This window comes from Macrotis lagotis, chromosome 1 (genome assembly GCF_037893015.1).
Source record: "Macrotis lagotis isolate mMagLag1 chromosome 1, bilby.v1.9.chrom.fasta, whole genome shotgun sequence".
Taxonomy (NCBI): domain Eukaryota; kingdom Metazoa; phylum Chordata; class Mammalia; order Peramelemorphia; family Peramelidae; genus Macrotis; species Macrotis lagotis.
In genome coordinates, this window is record NC_133658.1 from 270578693 (window position 1) to 270600399 (window position 21707).

At 38.0% G+C, this 21707-nt stretch overlaps 1 protein-coding gene across 4 annotated transcripts in view; it reads right to left on the reverse strand.

Annotated features, from left to right (window-relative positions):
- Positions 1-13875: 13875 nt before the first annotated feature.
- RBBP8NL (RBBP8 N-terminal like) overlaps positions 13876-21707 on the reverse strand; it is a 75688-nt gene continuing 67856 nt past the window's right edge. For all 4 annotated transcript variants that reach the window (XM_074210422.1, XM_074210420.1, XM_074210421.1 and 1 more), the window contains 3 exons: positions 21353-21414; positions 20915-21044; positions 13876-16459 (listed from right to left, as the gene is read on the reverse strand). In XM_074210422.1, the coding sequence (XP_074066523.1) occupies positions 16317-16459; positions 20915-21044; positions 21353-21414 (335 nt within the window). In that variant the 3' untranslated portion in view covers positions 13876-16316. The remainder of the gene's footprint in view (positions 16460-20914; positions 21045-21352; positions 21415-21707) is intronic.

The following is a 21707-nucleotide window of genomic DNA, read 5'->3' on the forward strand; positions in this document are numbered from 1 at the left end:
TAGTGAAAACCTTTCAGGTTGGTTGGTGGGATAGGAGGTGTGGAGGTCTTGTCTTCCGAGTCAGAATGGCTACATATCCATTTCATCAATCTGCTAGCTAGGGTGTGCTTAGCGATCTTGAAATATTTGATTCCTTGGGCTACTCTATTCTAGGGGTTGTCTTTTCCTACTTAGGAAGTGCAACCTCATGGTTGTGCTAAGTCTCTGAGAATGCTTAACATTACATAAGCTATGAATGTAGATGGAAAAGATTAGCTTATAGGAATAATTTGTTACTCTCTCACCTTTGAGTTATAAAGGACAATCAGGTGCTGATAACTGCTGCAGGAGGTAACTGGCAGCTGGCCCCGAGTTTTGATTACAGGATGTAGAGAGGATTATGAGTGTGACAGGATGTTAGTCTTTGTTTTGAGTAACTGCATTAAAGTCGAGGGACTCTGAGTCAGTGGTGTGTCAGCTGGGTATGACTCCATGTGTCTTGTGATCAACTGAGGATGTCCTTTGGATAAGGATTCTTAGGTATTTGAGGACTTAGATGGACAGAAGGTGGAGGTTCGACACCTAGGTGAGTCTCCCTTTAGAGAATTTGGGAGTATTTAAGAATTAAGGCTGTGAAGATGTAAGAGAAGGAAACTCCTGAAACTTTGACTCTCTGTGGATGGGCACAAACCCTGGATTCTTGAACAGTGGACAGTGCTTCAACTTTCCTGAGATGATGAAGAACATCCTGATTGATCCTCATGTTTTCCTGTGACTGGTACTGAGTCTATGGGAATGGAATCTTGATGAGGCACCTTCTAACATAGTAAACTAAAACAGCTATAAAAAGACTTTCTCTCTCTCTCTCTCTCTCTCTCTCTCTCTCTCTCTTTCTCTCTAAATTAAACTGTCTTGTCTCAAAATTTCTGTTATGGGGAACTCCAACATATTGGGGAACTCATTTTTCTTTTCTTTTCTTTTTTTATATTGTTTTTTGAATTTTATAATTTTCCCCCCAATCTCACTCCCCCCCCCACAGAAGGCAGTTTGATAGTATTTACATTGTTTCCATGCTACACATTGACCAAAATTAAATGTGTTGATAGAGAAATCATATCATTAAGGAAAAAATAAAATACAAGAGGTATGTCTTCTTGATGAGGGTAGTATGCAAAATTGCATAATAAGATATCTTTTTTTTTTTTAAAATTAAAGGTAATAGTCTTTGGTCTTTGTTTAAACTCCACAATTCTTTCTTTGGATGCAGATGGTATGCTCCATCGCAGATACCCTAAAATTGTCATTGATTGTTGCACTGACGAAATGAGTAAGTCCATTAAGGTTGATCATCACCCCTATGTTGCTGTTAGGGATTACAGTGTTCTTCTTGTTCTGTTCATCTCGCTCAGCATCAGTTCATGCAAATCCTTCCAGCCTTCTCTGAATTCCCATCCCTCCTGGTTTTTTTTTTATACGTTTCTTTTGCAAGGCAAATGGGGTTAAGTGGCTTGCCCAAGGCCACACAGCTAGGTAATTATTAAGTGTCTGAGACTGGATCTGAACCCAGGTACTCCTGACTCCAAGGCCAGTGCTTTGGAGTCTACACCTAGCTACACTACACCACCTAGCCGCCCCTCCCTCCTGGTTTCTAATAGAATAATAGTGGGGAATTCATTTTTCTACTGGATCCCTGCCAATATATAGGGCAAACCGGAGTGAGTTCTGGGCAAAAATATTTTAGGTGGGCTTAACAAACTGTGGTATATGTATGTCATGGAACACTATTGTTCTATTAGAAACTAGGAGGGATGGGAATTCAGGGAAGCATGGAAGGATTTGTATGAACTGATGCTGAGCGAGATGAGCAGAACCAGAAGAACACTGTACATCCTAACAGCAACATGTGGGTGATGATCAAACTTGATGGACTTGCTCATTCCATCAGTGCAACAATTAGGGACAATTTTGGGTTTTCTGTGATGGAGAATACCATCTATATCCAGAGAAAAAATTGTGGAGTTTGAACAAAGACCAAAGACTATTACCTTCAATTTATTTTTTTATTTTTATTTTTTTTATTTTTTGGGAAAAAAATTTAATCACAAATCAAATTTACATAGTGTTTCATGGTCAATAAAATCACTGAAAGTTTCACAAAGAAAACTCCTGAATGCCAGGGACATCTCAGAAATCCCACAGAACTGTTCTCAGATACTCCCCCTTGACCATAGGGCAAGGATGTCCAGATACATTGGAGGGGATCATTATTGAACACAAGAGCATTTATTAAGTGTCTGCTAAGAGCCAGGCACCATACAAGGGGCTGGGAGGGTACAAAGACAAAAATCAAACAGTATTAGTGTTCTTATACAGTTTGTTCAAATACATAAATCACAAGTATTCAATCCAAAATACGTATGAATTAAAATGGTTTTGGAAAATTTGACTAGTTTAGAATGAGCTCCTCATTGAGTTGAGGGTGAGTTGTCCACCCATCAAAAATCTGAGTTTTCATAAAATAGTTTTTATTTCATTTCCAGCAGCTTTGATTTGAGCTCCTGAATGTCTGCTGTGACTAGGATTGAAATTTCAAGGAGCTGAGGCAGAAGAACTAGAGAGGATGCTTACTGTATCATCTTGAGAAAACACCTCTCCACCAGGATTGTCCTCCAAGCAATCACCAAGCATATGGGAGGATGAATGAGTGTGTGTTAATATAAGTGAGTGTGTGATACATGACTGGTATTACCTTCAATTTAGGGAAAACCCCCCATTATCTTATTATGTAATTTTACTATCTCATACTTTATTTTTCTTCCTTAAGGATATGATTTCTCTGTCATCACATTCAACTGAGATCAATGTATACCATGGAAACAATGTAAAGACTAACAGAATGTCTTCTGTGGGGGGGTGGGGGAAGGAAACAAGAATGAGGGAAAAGTTGTAAAGCTTAAAATAAATAAAATCTTTTATTTATTTATTTTTAGACTTTTTTTTTTGCAAGGCAATGGGGTTAAATGGCTTGCCCAAGGCCACACAGCTAGGTAATTATTAAGAGTCTGAGGCAAGATTTGAACTCAAGTACTCCTGACTCCAGGACCAGTGCTCTATCCACTGCGCCACCTAACCACCCAAAATTTTTCTTTTAAAAAAAAAGAAAAAGAAAAAATATTTTAGGTGGGTCCCTGAAATATGTAGGGCATCTAGAATTTCTCCAGTGAATCCCTGAAAAAACAATAGAGCATTTGGAATGGAAATCCAAACTCAGTTCTATTTAGGTAGATTAAAAAAAAAATCAGACTGATAAACTCCAAAAGTGTGTGGGTCAGCCCCAAAAGAATCAAGCACTTGGAATTGATGGGAATCAATTCCTTCCCTTCTCCATATCCTAGAAGAGTCTCTAAGATGTGAATTATGACTCATGGAGGCTGCTTCCTATAAGAACTCATAATAATTCTGGGCTCTAACTCTCTAAAAATCAAGCTTAGGCATGACTCACATCTAGGACCTTTCTATAAAGGCTCCTGTCCATAAAAAGAATTCATGTATAAATAAGATATTAAGTTATAGGACAGGTATATATTTATTTCTTTTGTTGCCAAAAATGCCCAAGACACACAAAAACTCATGTGTTCATTAAAAGAAATACTTAAAAACATGAAACAATAATGTATCATACTTATTGTGTTCTCCTGGGAGGTAAGGACAGTTTTGTTGGACTGCTAAATAGATATTTCAAGTTTATCTCAAAACTTTATGGACTGGACAAATCACAAAATCCAGGTTTTTCCTGCAGGTAGACATCTTTTCCCCTGAAGAATGGTGTAATTATAGAAAGTATCTTGTTTTGGATAGTGGGTACCAAGGTAGGAACTCCCAATCACTTGAATTCAAAAGATTATTACTACTAAGTCTGGAAACAGCTATTTCTTAGGGTCATTGCTTGATGACCTGTGCTTAGGGAAAGATATACAAATCAGAAAAGGCAGGGAGATATTTGAGTTCCAACTAAATGCTCCTCTAGACAAACACTTGTGTTGTAACTATTATTGATGCTAGGGGTAGGGAAAGTAGAAAAATCTCCTTCCTCCCTTGCTGAAATCCATGGAAGACTAGATCTGTTCCAAGGGAAAAGGCCGGAAAGAGAGAAAGAGTAGAACCTTTTTACAATTCTCATAGACCACTGGGGTGGAAGGAGTTATACTTGGTTTTGCTGGGTTTTCTTGTTGAAATCCCAGCTATTTTGCTTTCCAGAGTGTCATATTCCAGACCCTACACTCCTTTAGTGTGGTAGCTGCTAAATTTTGTGAGTTTCTGACTATGACCGAATGGTATCTGAATGGTTTCTTTCTGTATTCTTGAAGTATTTTTTTCTTTTACCCAGGTGATTTATAATTTGGTGATAATGTGCTTGAGAGTTTAGTTTTGGCATGCTTGGAACAAAGTAAGTACTTAATAAAATTTTTTATTTATTCATTCATTTATTCATTCAATCATTCATTCATTCATTCATCAGATTTCCAGAACCTTAACTACCTCTCCAAGAGTCTTTGTCTTCAGTCTTTGTCTCCCTTACATCTCAAACTAAATTACCCTGATTTCTAAACCTAGGGGTATACTGATAAATTAAGTTTTTTTATATGCAGACATAAGTTTCATCTGCATTAATGTTTTCTCTAGGACTTTCTTAAATATAGTCAGTAAAGAAAATTAAAAATTCTAACTGATTTGGATTGTTTACTGCTTTCTGAGGTATAAATACACATTAAAATTTAAAAAATCAACCCCAGGAAGCCTGGCTCTAACATACCACTGCATTTCAACATAAGTCCCTGAGGCTATTGAATTTTCCTGGTACACGCTAACTTGGACTCTCTGAACTCAGATATCTGATAAATCTGAGTTCTAATTACTTGCATTTTCCTAATACCAACCTTCTTCCTTGTCATTGTACCTAAGCATTCCAGATCATGAGCATTTTTTTTAGGTGTAATTATCAATAAAAGAGAATAAAAAAACATAATTTAAACAAAAGTGTAAGGTAAAACATAAAATTGAAAACTACTCAGATTTAAATTAGGTGACTTTAAACTTCCTAATCTATCCTGTTCTACAATTTCCCCACCAACTTCTCTTCCATTAAATTGACAGTAGCAGATTTTTTTTAACAGAGAGAAATCAGAATTTCAGATCTAATTCTACTGTTTGAAAGCTGATTGTTTTGGAAGTAGAGGGGAGGAGAGAGATATGAGGTGCACTGATAAATTGCTTTTTTAAAAATTTATGCAGATATGATAAAGATTATGGTGCTAAAGATACAGGCTTCCTGGGTAGCTGTGGGTGTTTGTCTCTGTTCCCTTTACTGTGTGTCCCTTATATCAACCATGTTCCAAGGTGTCCAAGACTTCAAGCATAAAGAATGGAGGAGGACTTGGACAGTGATGGTGCTGTGTTAACCTTTGACAGCATCTTCGGAGCCCTTCCCTAGTCACTCAAATGTGGTGGGACTCTGACAAGATGATATAGATGTGCACACACTTGCTCCCAAAGTCACTTATTTATTCAATCAACTTTGATGATTTATAACTCCTGAACACTCTCCTAAATAGATCTCCAGAGAACAGAACTGTGCTGATTAGGTTGTTACTTCAGCCAGGGTTTCACACTATAATTTCCAAAAGCCAGGACCCTTCTGTGGAAATCAGCACTGAGACCCAGAATGTCTTAATCTCCCTGTCTGAACACATACTTGTAGTGGCCTGCTTCCTGATAGCACAGACCACCCCATGAAACCAGGGTTCCCAATGCTTGGAAAAATGTGTTGTGAGTCCACAGAGCAAGTTAATATATCCCTTATACTATTCTTTTTAAATTTATTCATCATTGTTATTCATTGGTGTCTGACTCTTTGTAACTCCATTTGAGGTTTTCTTGGAGGAGTTACTGGAGTGGTTTGCCATTTCCTTTTCCAGCTCATGAGAAGACTGAAGCAAAACTGAAGCAAAAAGGTGACTTACCCAGTGTCACAAGCTAGGAAGTGTTTGATGCCAGATCTGAATTCAGGAAGGGGTGTTTTCCTGACTTCAGGTCTGGTACTCTATCCACTGTGCCACATAGCTACTCAGATTTATTCATAAAGTGTTTACAATAATTTAGCATATTTTCCCATGTCATAGACACATTCTAATTTTGGGGCCTGAAATTTGAAAAAAATGTATTACATAAAGTTATTGAACTCATTTTACTGATCATGAAATTCAAGGACCTTCTGCTCATAGCTTTCAGGAATCTTTTGGGCAAGTCTGGTGTGTGGACACATGCTTAATCCATTCTGTTTCATGAACCTGAAGCACCAATTGTGTCCTCCTTTGAAATCAATCACTTCTTTTTCATTAGAATTCTTCTTGCCTCATACTGAACCATCTTTGTGGATACAGGAATTCCAATGGCTCTTTGCTCTTCAATCTTTCTCTTCAATTCCCTCTCTAAATCAGGCCATTTTGCTGATTTGCCTCTCATATTCTTATGCCATGGTATTTTCAGGAGGGTTTTTGCTTCCTGTAGCCAGTCTTGGATTGTTTTCTCACTCGGAGGAGGACAAAGTGACGTTCAAACAGCATGATTTCCTTTAATTTTTGCAAACTGGATCACTTTGAACCTGAATTCAGCACTGGACGAGAATATTTTCTGCCCAGAATGTGGCAAAACGTAACCTAATATACTGGTAACAAATGTGAAACAGTGAGCTCAAGGTGCAGGAAAAAGTGGGAAATGCAAGTAAAAAACTATAGCCACTGTTTAGGATGCTCCTAGTTTTTAGACCCCAAATTTTTCAAAAAAGGGTGCATCTTACACATGGGGAAATACAATATACTGATAACTTTTGCTAAATTAAATTTATATTATATAATTGTAAATTATAAAATATGCCCATAATTATGAAAACTCAAGATCATAAAACTCATAAAATAATTATTAATATTTTAGGTGGAGAATTTTATAAGAATTAAAATACAGCAAGACTTCATATGGGTACTAATTTCATATATAAAGTAAACTTTGTAAAGAAAGAATCACTTCAGATGTTACTTTCTTCTCTTCTATTACCAGCACATTAACTACTCAGAGAAATTCTACTGAGTGTATGTTAGGTTGGGGGATAAGAGAGGAGGAAGAAGAGGGGAGGAAAGAAAGGGATATTTATGTAATGGTTATTATATGCTAGGAAGTGTGTTAAGCACTTTAAAAATAATATCTCATTTTATCCTTACAACAACCTTGGGAGGTAAATGCTATTATTATCTTCACATTACAGTTTAGTAATGTATTGTGATTCAAGCAAACAGGTCAAATGACTTGCCATTTCCCTCTTCATCTCATTTGATAGATGAGGAACTGAGGTAAACGGAGATGAAGTAATTCGCTTAAAGTCACAAAGCTAGTAAGTATCTGAGGTTAGATTTGAACTCAGGTGTTCCTGAGACCAGATGCTGTGCACCGAGCCATCTAAAAGCAAGGGTTAAGTTTAAGACAGGAAAAATAGCCTTAATACTGAAATGAGCAGCAATATTAGGTTTGATTCTGCAGAACATTTGTGATTGGTCCATGATGGTTTCAAGACGACTCATAATCCCCATGCAATCATAGTTTTCATCTAGACTAACATTTATGCTGTGAGAACACAAACATTATTAATATTGATCAGGCTATGATACTACTAATGATGAACAATTATGAGGTAACAAAAGGGAACAAGGAAACTACTCTCGTGTAGTGTTCAGAATTGAGGTTTTGGAATTTCCAGGGGTGAAGCCATGATGGCAGAGCAGAGAAAGGATTCAGTTTAGCTCTCTCAATTTTTCCCCTCTCAACAACTTTAAAATAAAATCTCAAATCAAATTCCGGAGTAGTAGTGTCAACAAAAGGTGAGAGTCAGATTTTCTTCTAGCCCAAGACAACTTAGGAGGTTGGAAAGAGAGATCTCTGACATTGGGGAGGAAGCTGGTCCAGAGACCATACGGATGAAACAATGGAAGTGAGACTAAGTAGAGGCTGCAGCTGCTTCAGGAGCTTTTAAGCCAGAGGTGGTAAGGGGGAACTGGTAATTGGTCAGAAACAGTTGTTAGGGGAGTCCTGTGCTAGCACCATACACAGGACCAAATACTGTTAGCCAACACCTTTGCCTATACCCATTTCTGGATCATAATTCAAAGGCAGAGGAATACTTTTGGTAAAGAAGTTGTGGGAATCATGAGGGACACTCCATTACCCACACGCAGGAGTGGAAAGCCTGAGGGATAATATCACTTCTAGCCCCAAGGGATCAGGATCCCAAGGAAGTAGTTCCAAAGATCAATAGTTCCTCCTGGGTAAGGACCAAAATGTTGATTAGGATGACAGTCAGCACACCTCTCCCCAGATCACACCACCTTGGAAATACCTGAAAAGTTCCAAGCCCCAAGAACAGTTTCTGAAAATATCAGTGCAAAAAAGTCTGAACCTTGAGACAGTGCCCTCTCTCTGCCCCCCCCCCCGCCCCCCAAGCTGGAAACAAAGTTCAAACTTTAATATAAAGTTCTCTACCAAAAAATAGGTTAGAAAAATGAACAGTGTCCAAAAAGAAAAAAAAGGAAAGACAAGAACTTAGTAAAAATCTACTATAATGACAGGGAACACATTCAGGAGAAGATAATAAAGTCAAAACAGCTACAAGTAAAACCTCAAAGAAAAATGTTAATTGGACACAAGCCTAACAAGAATTCTTGATAGAACTTAAAAATATTTCAAAATCAAATAAGAATAGTAGGAAAACTAGGTAAAAAATGAAAGCAAAGGATGAAATTTTTTTTAACAAGATCAGACAATAAGATATATGTTTTTTTTCTAAATTAAAGGGAATAGTCCTTGAACTTTGTTGAAACTCCACAGCTCTTTATCTGGATACAGATGGCATTCTCCTTTGCAGACAGTCCAAAATTGTTCCCGATTGTTGCACGATGGAATGAGTGAGTCCTTCAAGGTTGAACATCACCCCCCTGTTGCTGTTAGGGTATACAGTGTTTTTCTGGTTCTGCTCATCTCACTCAGCATCAGCTCATGGAAATCCCTCTAGGCTTCCCTGAAATCCTGTCCCTCCTGGTTTCTAATAGAACAATAGTGTTCCATGACATACATATACCACAGTTTGTTAAGCCATTCCCCAATTGAAGGACATTTACTTGATTTCTAATTCTTTGCCACCACAAACAGGGCTGTTATAAATATTTTTGTACAAGTGATGTTTTTACACTTTTTCATCATCTCTTCAGGGTATAGACCCAGTAGCGGTATTGCTGGGTCAAAGGGTATGCTCATTTTTGTTGCCCTTTGGGTGTAGTTCCAAATTTCTCTCTAGAAAGGTTGGATGAGTTCACAGCTCCACCAACAATGTAATAGTATGCCAGATTTCCCACAACCCTTCCAACAATGATCATTATCCTTTCTGGTCATATTGGCCAGCCTGAGAGGTGTGAGGTGGTACCTCAGAGAAGCTTTAATTTGTATTTCTCTAATAATTAATGATTTAGAGCAATTTTTCATAAAGGATGAAAATTTAAAAGATAATTAAGAGCTTGTTAAAAGGGCCACCAAAAAAAACCTGAAGAAAGTAGTACCTTAAAAAGCAGAATTAGACAAATGGAAAAAGTACAAAATTTCACCGAAGAAAATAATTCCCTAAACGCTAGAATTGGGAGGTGGAAACTAATGACTCCATAGAGATATCAAGAAACAATAAAACAAGATCTAAAAATTAAATAAAAGAAGAAAATATACAATATAAGAAAAATAAGAGTCCTTGCTCTCACCACTGTCCTATAATCACTGATGTATTTACAAGCCTTACTTCTCCAAACTTCAAAGTATTGTAATAGTTAGCATCTTCTTTGTCTTTATAGTAGCTTTGTGAATGGAAAATAGAGTTGACTTTATTGTTCTTTTTTTTCATAGATGAAGCATTTTAGGCACAGGTAACAGGCACCTGCCTAGAGAGGGAAGTTATTAAAGAAAATCTAAGAAGAACATTAAGAATCTATATACCAGGCTATATAGGGGAGGAAGGTGGTGGGGGATAAGTATCCCAATTGGATTGTATGAATCCAAAAGTCTGACATGAAAACCATATTTTGGACTTTGGAAATGTGGAGTTCATTCCTAGCACTCTATTGTATTTTCTTGAATCAGACTTTTTTTCACTACTCTTATAACCCTTTTTTGTTAATAGGTGGTATTTTTGACTTTTAACCTTTCTATTCAACTTAAAACTGGCCTTCAGAGTTAGTGAAGTTTGGGGGACTCTTCCATCTAGGGTTAACCTCCCTATGAGTTAAACTTTTTGTCTCCCTTGTGTCACTAATCATGGCCAAATTTCCCTTGGGGACTTTGGTGAGTGAGGGAGAACTCCAGGTGTGTGCCATGTACTTTCCAGAAGTCTCTGCTACATTTGCTTCTTGATAATCAGGGCACAACTTTCTGTAAGTGCTTTGAAGATTGGGGCAATACCCTTAAAGATTTACTATCAGGGATGGTCCCCTTATATTCGTAACCTCCCATGCCTAGATCTGTGTATTTCTCTGGAAATCACCTGGTGTCCTGTGGTAACCCTGGATTGTGGAATAAAAAAGTTATTTTTAAGCCATAGTGGAAGCCAAAGAAGTTATATCTGCATCTTAGGGAAGGAAAAAAAAATATTTTGAAAGACAAAATGGTCCTAAGTGATGTTGGCCAAATTAGGTAATCCTAAAACCTCCAAAATGGATTTGGTCACTATACCTCAGATTATGATTCTTCAGAAACATTCAGAAAGGTCCAGTTGTTTTTCTTCCCTGCAAAGATCAGTTACTTTTCTACTGTGGGAATTACATTTAATTCTCTGGAACTCAACCTATAGATATCAGAAGATTTGAGTGAATCCTTGATCTTATCAGTGCAAATATTCCATTTGTGTAGTTTATACCTTTTCATCCTGTGCAATTCTTGCCTATTTGTCTTGCCTAAAGCTCCATAGATTATCAACTATATGCACCAAAGAACTTCCTTTAATTCTTTTAATATTTCCTGAATACAAAATTTAGGGTATTCAGCCCCTACCTTCATGACTATATTTCTCTTTGGAAGTTACATCATTTCAATGATGATTTCTGCTCTATTTTTTTAAGTTTTTTTTTTTTTGCAAAGGTTAAGTGGCTTTCCCAAGGCTTCACAGCTATGTTATTATTAAGTGTCTGAGACTGGATTTGAACTCAGGTACTCCTGACTCCAGGGCTGGTCCTCGATACACTGCACCACCTAGATGCCCCTTGCTTTATTTTTTATGTACAGGTTCCTGTCAGTGATGAATTGTAACCTGTTGGCACCTACCATATCTGGGTTTTTGGGGCACTACTTCTTTTTCTTCTAATAGTTACTCCTTATTCTCTTTTTCTAGATCTTTATTCACCTCAGCCTGTTAATAGGTATCTGTCCTGCGTTCTCTTCTCCATCTATCTTATTTCATTTGGTGATCACATCTGCTCCCATGGATTTCCATTTAGTGACATTGGCTTCCTTGCTAATCCTAGGACAAGATATTCCATTTTGGAAAATGTATTGTATACAAAATTATAGTAATATTGCAGGATGATCAGTTGTGAATGACCTTTTCTCAGCAATGCTGTGACTCAAGAGAACTCTGAAGGACTTATGATAAAGTACATTATCCATCCCAAAGGCATAGCTGATGGTTCCTGAATATAGACTGAAGCATAAAAAAATCCATTTTCCAGCTCCTTGTATTTTCCCTGGTTATCCCCCAGGCATGGAACGTTTCCCTTCTTTTCTCTGTCTCCTGATTTTCCTGGCTTCCTTCAAGTGTCAGCTGAAATCTCCAATTTATTCTGAATATTATTTTGCTTGTATGTAGCTGTTTATATGTTATCTCCCCAATTAGACCATGAGACTCTTGAGAGCAGGGATTATCTTTTATCTTTTTTCATATCCACAATATTTAACATAGTGCCTGGTTCTGCTTAATAAGTTTATTGATTGACTAACTATGAGTCCTTCCATTGTTTTTTGGGAGATAGGGTCATACGATAGATTTAGAACTGAAAGGATCTTAGAAGTCATGAAGTACAATTCCATTTTACAGAGGAAGAAACTGAGGTGCAGAGAGGTTAAGGGATTTAACCAAGGTCACATAGATAATTTGTTCCTGATCAGAGATTTGAACCTAGGTCTTTTGACTTCAAATTTAATGCTCTTTCCACTGTACCTTGCTAAGTATGGAGAGCCCCTTGATATATATACTAGTCACTTGGTGATGAATAATTTAGCCATAGAAACCATAAATTAAAGACAGACAAGATTCACATTATACTTTTGCCTTTATTAGAGTGTCTGTTTTAAATGAGCACTTTAATTATGCATAGATTTTTATTAATTTTAATTGTGATAGTTGTTTTGTCAAAGCCCTTATATAAATAATTCTGCTCTTTGTGCTTTGATCTCCCTGAGTATAATAAGTCTCCATCTTTGGTTTGTGTTTCCTTTTATATCTAAGAGAGTTCTGAGCATAGGTAGGAATTCAGTTAAAAATGCTAATAGCCTGACTATATCTTCTAAGTAGATTCCAAAGAATCTAAAGGCCTTCAGTTTCCCAGAAAATTTGTCACCATCCCCCAGAGCATGCTATTGCAAGTATTTCTTATAGTCATTATAGGGATAAGGAGATTCTATCCTTGCTCCATCTTCTAATCCCACTCATTAAGTTTCACAGTTGGCTGAAGGGAGATTTTTTTCCCCTACTAGGAACGACTCTGGTGAAATCCAGATAAAGAGAAAGGAGATATAGAGGTTAGTAAATTTGTTATCAGATGCATCACCTGCTTTGGAAAGCCATAGCCTGGGGTGTGTGAACCCATGCATCTTTGGGTTGTGAATCATCAGGGTTGAATATAACTTTGTTGCTATCATGAAACTGGGGAACATGCAAGCCCTCTCCTTTTTCATATTGGGCTTCTTTCTCACTATTTTCCCCCCTCTAATTTCCAAAATGTATTGTGGGAACCAAAAAACCCCCTAATTTATCTTGGACTGTATTGATAAAAGTCTTGTTTCTTAAATGAAGGAAACTTTGCCATCCTCTGCTCTTGCCAGACCATGTCTGTGGCATCATTCTCAGTTCTGGAAAACACATTTTAGGAAGGGCACTGGTTAAACTGAAGCATGTCTTGAAAATTGTGGTCAGAATAGTAAAGCAGACACCTAGAAATTGTATTATATGAACAATGTTTGAAGGAATTGGGAGTGTTTTTATCTGGGAGGTATGGTGAAGAATATTGGTTCATGGATTCAGAGCTGTAAAGGATCTTACAGGCTATTATACCTAATTTCTTCATTTTATTGATGAGGAAAACAGATCCAGAGAGGTTAAGAGATTTGCTCAGGGTCAAATAGTTAGTAAATAGAAGGCTGGGATTTGAACCCAAGTCCTTGTTCAAAATCCATTGTTTTTTTCTATTATACCACACTTCTGCCTTAAATAGTTGAAGGCTTTTCATAGAGAAGAGGTGGTAAGTAGACATTCTGTATAGCTCCTGAGGGCAGGGCTTGTGCTAGAGATGTGACAATGATAGGAGGGAAGATTTGGGTTCAACATTGAGAAGAGCTTTCTAACCACCAGAAAGGACCAACACCAGAATGGGATACCTCATCATATAATACCCTTCCCATCACAGAATGTATTCAAGCAGGGACTAAATGACCCTCCCTTAGAACCTGTCATAAGGATTCTTGAATAGGATGGAAGGATAGACTTTGTAACTTGCAATGCTCCTTCCAAACTGGAGATTTTATAAATGACACCGTGGCTTCCATTTGAAATTTTATTTTCACAAAACTCTTAATATCATTTCAATGATAAGAACACAGCACAGAAATGAATTTCATATCACAGTGTTTTAAATTGAGAAAAATGTTCAACAGGGAAGATTCATAGATATCCTCTGAGCTACGGACCACAAAGATTAAGAGAAAAACCCAGAATTACTGTCTAATGCCCATTTTGGAATTAAGTTCCCCCTACCCATTGATTCTCTTTTCTGATTAACCACTAGCCTTGTCTGATTGATTAGCTTGTCTACTGTGACTGTTCTCTCTGCCAGCTTTAGCATTGGTAAAATATAGTATTACCAGGATTTTCCACCAGGTGGCAGACTCAGACTATGAGTAAAAACAAAACAAAAGTTGGGTAGGATTCGGGGTAGACCTTTTCTCATTCTTTGAACCCCCATCTTTGGGAATTCTTAATCTATATACTAGAACTGTTGTTTAAGTGTTGCCTGTAAATTTAATTTTAGAAACTATTTCTAATTTCAAAAAGTCATTTCTAAATACATAAGAACATTTTAAATCTCTCATAGTAAAATGCATCCAAGCAAAGACTGGTTGTTCCCTTGTCAGGCTGTAGAAGAAAAAGCTCATGGTCTGTTTCAGGACTGAACTAGTTGACTTCTGAGACCTTTTCTAATTATAAGTCCCATGCATCCTTTTGTAAATCTGTTTGGTTCTTTATTTTTTTTTACATGGACTCAGTTTTTTACCCAGCTGGAATCCATGTACCCATTCTTCAAATAATTTCAGAATTAGAAGGGAACTCAGAGATTATCTGGTTCAATTCATTCTCAAAACAATAACTCCCTCTATAAATGCCAAATCAGTGGTCATCTTCCAGGGAGGAATACTTTTTTTTTAGATTCTTGTATATTTATCCCAAGATGCCCTGCTAGCACTTCTAATTTAACATAGCTCAAAATGAACTCACCATTTCTTTCTTACCCTTTAAAAATATACTATCTCCTAACTTCTTAATTTCTGCTGATGGCATTTTATTTTCCCAGTCTTCCAGGATGAAAATTTCAAAGTCAACTCCAACTGTACCCTCTTTCTACCTCCTCTAACAGAGTTCCTGAGAGACTAGAGGAGAAAAATGAAGGTAGGTGGTTTGACCAATGTAAAAATTCAGGGATTCTGAGGCTCCTAGTCCTCACAATAGAACCTTTACCAATAATGACTTCATTTTGGTCAAGGAGATGCATGTTCACATTGTGGTTTTCAGTGTAGGTTTAAAGACTTATCTAACAATTCAAACCTCACTGAACTGCCTGGCATTGTAACCTTTAGAGTCCAAAACACATAGTTTAGCCCTTAGTTTGTTGAATTGAATTATATTATATCTTACACTGTTCATTCTTCTCTTCCCCAACACCAGCCCAGTCAGACTATGAATTTCCTGAGGGTAAGGATGGAATCTCCTGTCTCTCTTAGAATATAGGCTAACACAATGCCATAGATATCATTATAATTGAGGTGCATAATTGTGACATTGACTTTATGGAAGAGAGTCAAATCTGTTGGATATAACAAGGATTTTGATTATTTGTGGGATTCACTTTCAAATGGTACTTCTGGGTAATTGAGAGCTGATAGAATGAGTAAGCTGACAGAATCAGGGAGAAGAATGCAATCAGTTTCTGAGGGTTGTTATAGGATCTTTCTCTTGAAGAGAGATTGTAGGGTCATAAAAACAGTCATCTCTCTGTTTGCCCATTGGCCACTATGTTCCTGTTGTCTCTAAGCTCAGAAAGTAGCAGACATGTGAAGACCAGTGTCTTCTGTTTTTCTCTCTTCTTCCTCCTACTCTCTCTGTTTCAAGTATATCTTATCTGAAGCCTTGGACCATCTACTTCCCAGGTTCACTCAATTGCTATTTGACTTTTCCCCAAGGAAGAAGATATTAATTGCTGATTTCAGAAACTGGACTTCCAAGTTTTTTTGAACCCCAAAGACTGGATACAAATGTTAGACAAAAAAAAAGTTCCCCACTCTGAGTGGAGGGTTGAATCTCATCCATCCTTTGCAAACCCTCTCTTCCCAGGGTTCTTTGCTCAATCATTAACTTGCTTCTCTTACATCTAAGACCCTTCCAACCACTTGCTCACAGTTCTCAGTTTACTATCAAAAATTGATTATATTCATTTTACTTAAGAGAAGAGTGGAAACCAGAGGGGTTCCTGAATTTGTGCCATCTCTTTCATCCTTGGGTGGATTGTGATTTTAGTTCATCCCTTCTCCTCCCAATACAAACCAAGTCTTCATAATGCCATCTACTCTTATCTCCTTGGTGGTGATGTTGGAATCCAGAAATAGGAATGGAATTCACACAGTCCAAGATTGCTGGAACTTAGTCACCTAGCTGTCTTTATGTCATGTTCCATTTTTGTGTATCTTAATGAAAACAAAACTTCCTGGATTCCCACTCATGGCCCACTCATGGATGTCTCCTTTGAGGCCCCATTGCTTGAAACAGGACTGGAATTATCTTCTTCCTTTGGACTTTCCTCTTCTTCAATCTGGGCAGAGACCCCTTTCAATTTCCTTCTTCCTCTTGGTGATGTCTTAGCTACCAAAAACAAGAAGTGAGATTTTAGAATTAACATCAGGGTAGAAGAATCTTTCAGATTTTCTATGTGAGCCATCAGATATGAGAGGCACTAGCAAAAATGGACACTACTAAGCTAGATCAGATCTGAGATCAGGTGTTATCTCTGGCAAATTTCTGAGTGGGTACCCATTCACATTTATTTCTACATAATTTTCTTACTGATTAGCAATCCTCCTCTCCTATTCTCCAGAAGTCCTGGGCTTTCTGGTGGTTCAAAGAAACCCATCCAGACTTATCTTCTCTAACCCTTTCCAGTTCCAAATTGCCTTCCCACAAACTTCTAGGCCCTCTATATGGAAACTCTTGTCTAGATGTTAGAAGAAATCAAAACATAATGTTTTGATAAACTAAGTCACACTAAAATGTGAATGATTCATTATCCAGTGCTTTCAAGAGTATTTGGAAATGGAGGCTTGTTAACTTAAGGAGCTCTCTAATTGGTGTTACTTAAGGTTGGAACAGTATAAAGAGTCTCAAGGATTATAAAGGAAATTCTTCTGAGAAGTGCAACCAGATACTAGTCCCATGCTTCCAGTCAATAAGCATTAAGCAATCTTTTGGAAGAACATCACCTTCTAGGGATGGAGACATTGATTTAGGCAACTGTATCTTCCTGAGGTAGGAGTGCATTTAAGAGCTGGCAGAGGCTATTAAATCCAGTCCATACTTGAACAGAAATCCTTATCCCTCAAAAGTACTAAATCAGTCTTGTTACTTTGATTTTTATTGCCTAAGTGTGATAATCAGTTCCAAATTTGAGAGTTGGATAGGTGGACAATTGGATGATGAAAAGAAAACCAATTCAGTGTTCAAACTCTACCCCAACACAAGTTGATCATCTTTGAAGAACTCTAAAGGCAAAGGAAGGTCATCTTTCTGAAGACCATGCAAAGCACATTGAAGCAACCTAGTATGGTGGAAGTGGCTGCTGAATTTGGAAGTGGCTGCTGAATTTGGAATCAGATACCTGCCTCTGCCACTTTCTACATGTGTGATATTATACAAGTCATTTAACTTCATTAACTTCAGTTCTTCAACTATAAAATTGAGGGATAGGATATATGACCTGTATAGTCCCAGTTCTAAGTTGAACTCTCTGATTTTTTTGAATTTTCAATAAATGAGAGTTTTACTATTAAAAAGCCTGTTTTTTTTTTTTTTGCGAGGTAATGTAGTTAAGTTAAGTAACTCAAGGTAACACAGCTAGGTAATTATTAAGTGGTTAAAAAACCTTTTCAAAGGGTCACTAGAAGCATAGTTCGGTGGAAGTCAGAAGTCTGGAAGATGGATTTATCAAACCCCTTTGGTGCTGGTCCCACTCTGATTTTCCAGTGGCTTAGACAACTGATGTCTTCTTTCTTGTCATAAAACTCTCTGTTCCCAATACTGAGGAGCATCTCAGGTTGGTTTTCTTTCCTCTAAAATGATTTGATTTTCAGTGAGTACTGTCACTGACTTAGAGGGCATAGAGAAAGAATACTCTCCCCTGGTCAGTTATGGAATAAGAGGTGCAGAGTGAGAAATATTTGTTTTTCTGCTTACGTTATGCTTATGGATTCTGTACAGGAAGAATTTTCTTTGAAGGTTTGCCTAACTTTGAAGATGTACCTTGGGGATTAGTGGCATTTGCTGACTCCTTTTACTTCCTGAGTGTCAAGTCAGGGCCCTTCTATCTTAGGGTAGAAGCAGCAACTTCCAGGGAGGTAATCCTTTTTATTGCCACCTCAGAATTTAATTTTAACTCTTGAATCCAGAGTCCCTTAAAACCAGGGATAAAAAGCAAAAATAAAAACAAACCACATGAGGCAGCTAAGGGATACAGTGATTAGAGTGCTGGGACTAGGGTTCAAATCTGACCTCAGCCACTTACTAGCACTTACATAATACCACTTGCCTCTACCTCCTAACCTCCCTTAGCACCCCCCAAAAACAACCAACTCTAAAACAAAAACAAAATCCAGGACAGAGGAAAGACTGCTTGCTGGTTAGCCATCAGGGAAGATTTTCTCCCAGTGCAAGGTGGTGGTACCTACTCCCCTGAGGGCAGGGAATTCTACTTTATGGGCCCTTTATTGACAAAAACAAGCAGCTCTGCCCTGGGTCCATGGACTTTGCTTTGTAGTATGTTCTAACTTTATGGGAGTCCCACCTGGTAGTACATAATTGTTCTTTTCCTTTTAATACTATTTCTGCTAAATAAGAGTCAAATAAAAGGTAATTAGATCAAGGATTGCTCTTGGAATCAGGAAAGCCAATATTCATGTCCTGTCTCTAAAATATAAAAACTGCATGCTTGTGGGTTGTTATCAGTTGTGCCTAACCCTTTGTGACCCTATTCGAGATTTTCTTGGCAGAGATGCCAGAGTGATTTGCCATTTCCTTCTCCAGTTCATTTTGTGGATGAGGAAACTGAGGCAAAAAGGGTTAAGTGACTTGGCCACATTACACAACTAGTAAGTGTCTAAGGTGAGATTTGAACTCAGGTTTTCATGACTCCAGACCCAGCACGCTATCTACTGTGCCACCTAGCTGCATGGTGTTATTAAATTTGTCAAGGATCCTAGAAGCTCTCTAAGATTACAAGTTATAGATGAGTTGCTGATCTCTATCAGTAGAGGGTATTTCCAAACTGGTAATTACCCACACTCATCTAGATTAAAAAAAGAAAATAGGAAATAAAAAACCAAGTTAAAAGGTAACCCCATGTCATAGACTGAGCCCATTTATTATCCCTGTGCATATAGGAAAATCCACCAGGACCAAGGCCCCCCCCCCCCCCAGATGGAACCAGGAATCTCCTGCCAGTACCCCCTCCTAAATTGTTTCGAAAGCAAAGAACTGACTTAATAAACCTGCAACTTCTCCACCCATGGCGCCTTGTGGCCCATCTGTACCATTCTGCAAAACATCTGGTTTGTATGATGAGGAAGGATACAGCTCCTGAGTTTGGGCTCTCTCAAGCTTGTTCTTATCAAGGGCAATTTTCTGCCTATTCACCAGTGGGAAATAGCTCTATAACTCCTGCCATTGTTGGAAAGTCCAACTGCTATAGCCGGTCTGGAAAATAAACACGAGGTGCATAAAAGCTTTCTCCAAATGTCAATAGCTTATTGTGGAGTGTGTGGCCTCTGCTGTCAATCCATGTTTCTGGGTATTGCTTGGATAAACACTAAGGACTCACATGTATTAGCTAACGTGTGAAAGAGGGCTCTTTCAGTGGTCTGGTTGCCAAGTCTGGGTGGCTAACCATTAGCAGGAAGTTCCCTGGGCTGGAGAGATACGTGGGGTTCCCAATGTACATGGGACCGTGTCTTATCACAGGGAACTCAAACTCCAATAGTATCACCCTAGGCAAATGTTTGAGCAGCATCAACTTCTTGTGGTGGGAACAAACAGTCAGGTTTCGCCCTCTATAGCTCTTCCTCTTTTAAATGGAAGTTTAAATCCTAATTCCTCAAGCCCAGGATTTGGGCCCCAGCATCCTGGGAAGGGACCCACAATAGTCTTTGACACTTGATTTGGAACTTTTGTCACAGAACAGGATAATGGTAGCAGTAATGACAATAAGTCTCTTTATATGATACCTTAACCTTTTGATCTCACAAATAGTATTTCTATTCTTTTTTTTCTTTCTCTTCCATAATGCCTTAAATTATCCCAAATGGAATCCATCAATCCCTTCATTTGCAGTTGAGTAAACTGAGACTAGAGATAAAAAAAAAGGGAGGCAGAATATGGTATAACATGCTTGATAGAATGTAATTTCTTTAAGGGTCAGGACTATCTTGGCTTCTTTTTTTAAAGGCATCTTTTATTTTTTTATTTTTTATTTTTATTTTATTTTTTGTTTTTGCAAGGCAATGGAGTTAAGTGACTTGTCCAAGTTCACACAGCTAGGTAATTATTAAGGGTGTGAGGTCAGATTTGAACTCAGGTCCTCCTGACTCCAGGGCTGGTGCTCTATGCACTGTGCCTTCTAGTTGCCCCCACTGTCTTATTTTTTAAAAATTTGTTTCCAGTGCAAGTGCTTATTATGATGTCTACTATGTATAAGGTACACAAAATATAAAAGGCAGACAGTGCCTGCCTTTGAGGCACTTACATTCTTCCAAGGGGGACAGAATACATTTAGGGAGTACTTATAGCTTATGAAGTTTAATCTCTTCACTCCTGTCCCTGCATTTAGTTGAACACGGACTGCCTCAAAGCAATTCAGGTGGTTTTAACCACAGTCTTGAGTAGGCAGATAAGTATGTCCAGAATTGCTAGTAGGTAAATTCAAACATAGTGAAACCAAAAATAACAGCTGCTCCCTATCATCCTCTTCCCTTTCACCCTGTCCTCCTTTTCCTGTAATGCTCTTCAGCCCCTTGGGAAAGCCAACCCTTTAGGCTAGGCCCTCTCCCCTTATACCTTTACTCCACAGATCTTGTCCCCGTTTCCGTTTCTTGGGCAATCCCTGAATTTTATCCTTCACACAAAAATACCTTAGGTCTTCTCCCTGGGTATCTTGGTTGGTTCCTGGGTCATAATTAGGAGCCACCTGAAGCACATAAGAGATATTGCTTATGTTAGGACAAAGAACCTTCTAATTCTAAGTCATAGAATCATAGAATTTGAAGCTAGATGGGTTAGAGATCATGGAATCCTACCACCTCATTTTTCTAGAAGACTAAGCTATGGCTCAGAGAGGGACACACAGTTAGTAGCTAAATTGAGATTTGAACTCAGTTCTTCTGGCTTCAAAACTACCGCTGGTTTCATCCTTTCCTTCTTGTTATCTTCCCAGATCATTCTTATTCAACCACTTTCCCCTTTGGTACTGCTAAGGTTTGGGTGACAGGAACGAACCTCACTGTCTGAGGTATCCAATTCATCAGACTCTGGCTTCGAGGACTCAGCATGGTTGGCATCTGTAAAGCACAAGAAAGAATTATAACACTCTTAGTTTTGGTGAACAATGGCTTAGAAGGTCAGCTGTTTAGGCCCATATCTTATTTCATTGCAATAATGGGTCTTTAATTTCATCAGAATTACCTGTTATAGAAACCCCCCTGGATCCCACCCACCAAGTTGTTGGTGAGCCTTGACTTGAAGACCTACAATGAGGGAAATTCTTTACTTCCCAAGAAAGCCAGTTACACTTTTATCTAGCTCTAATGGTTAGGAGTTTTCCATCATATTAAACTTAAGCTGACTTCTCTAT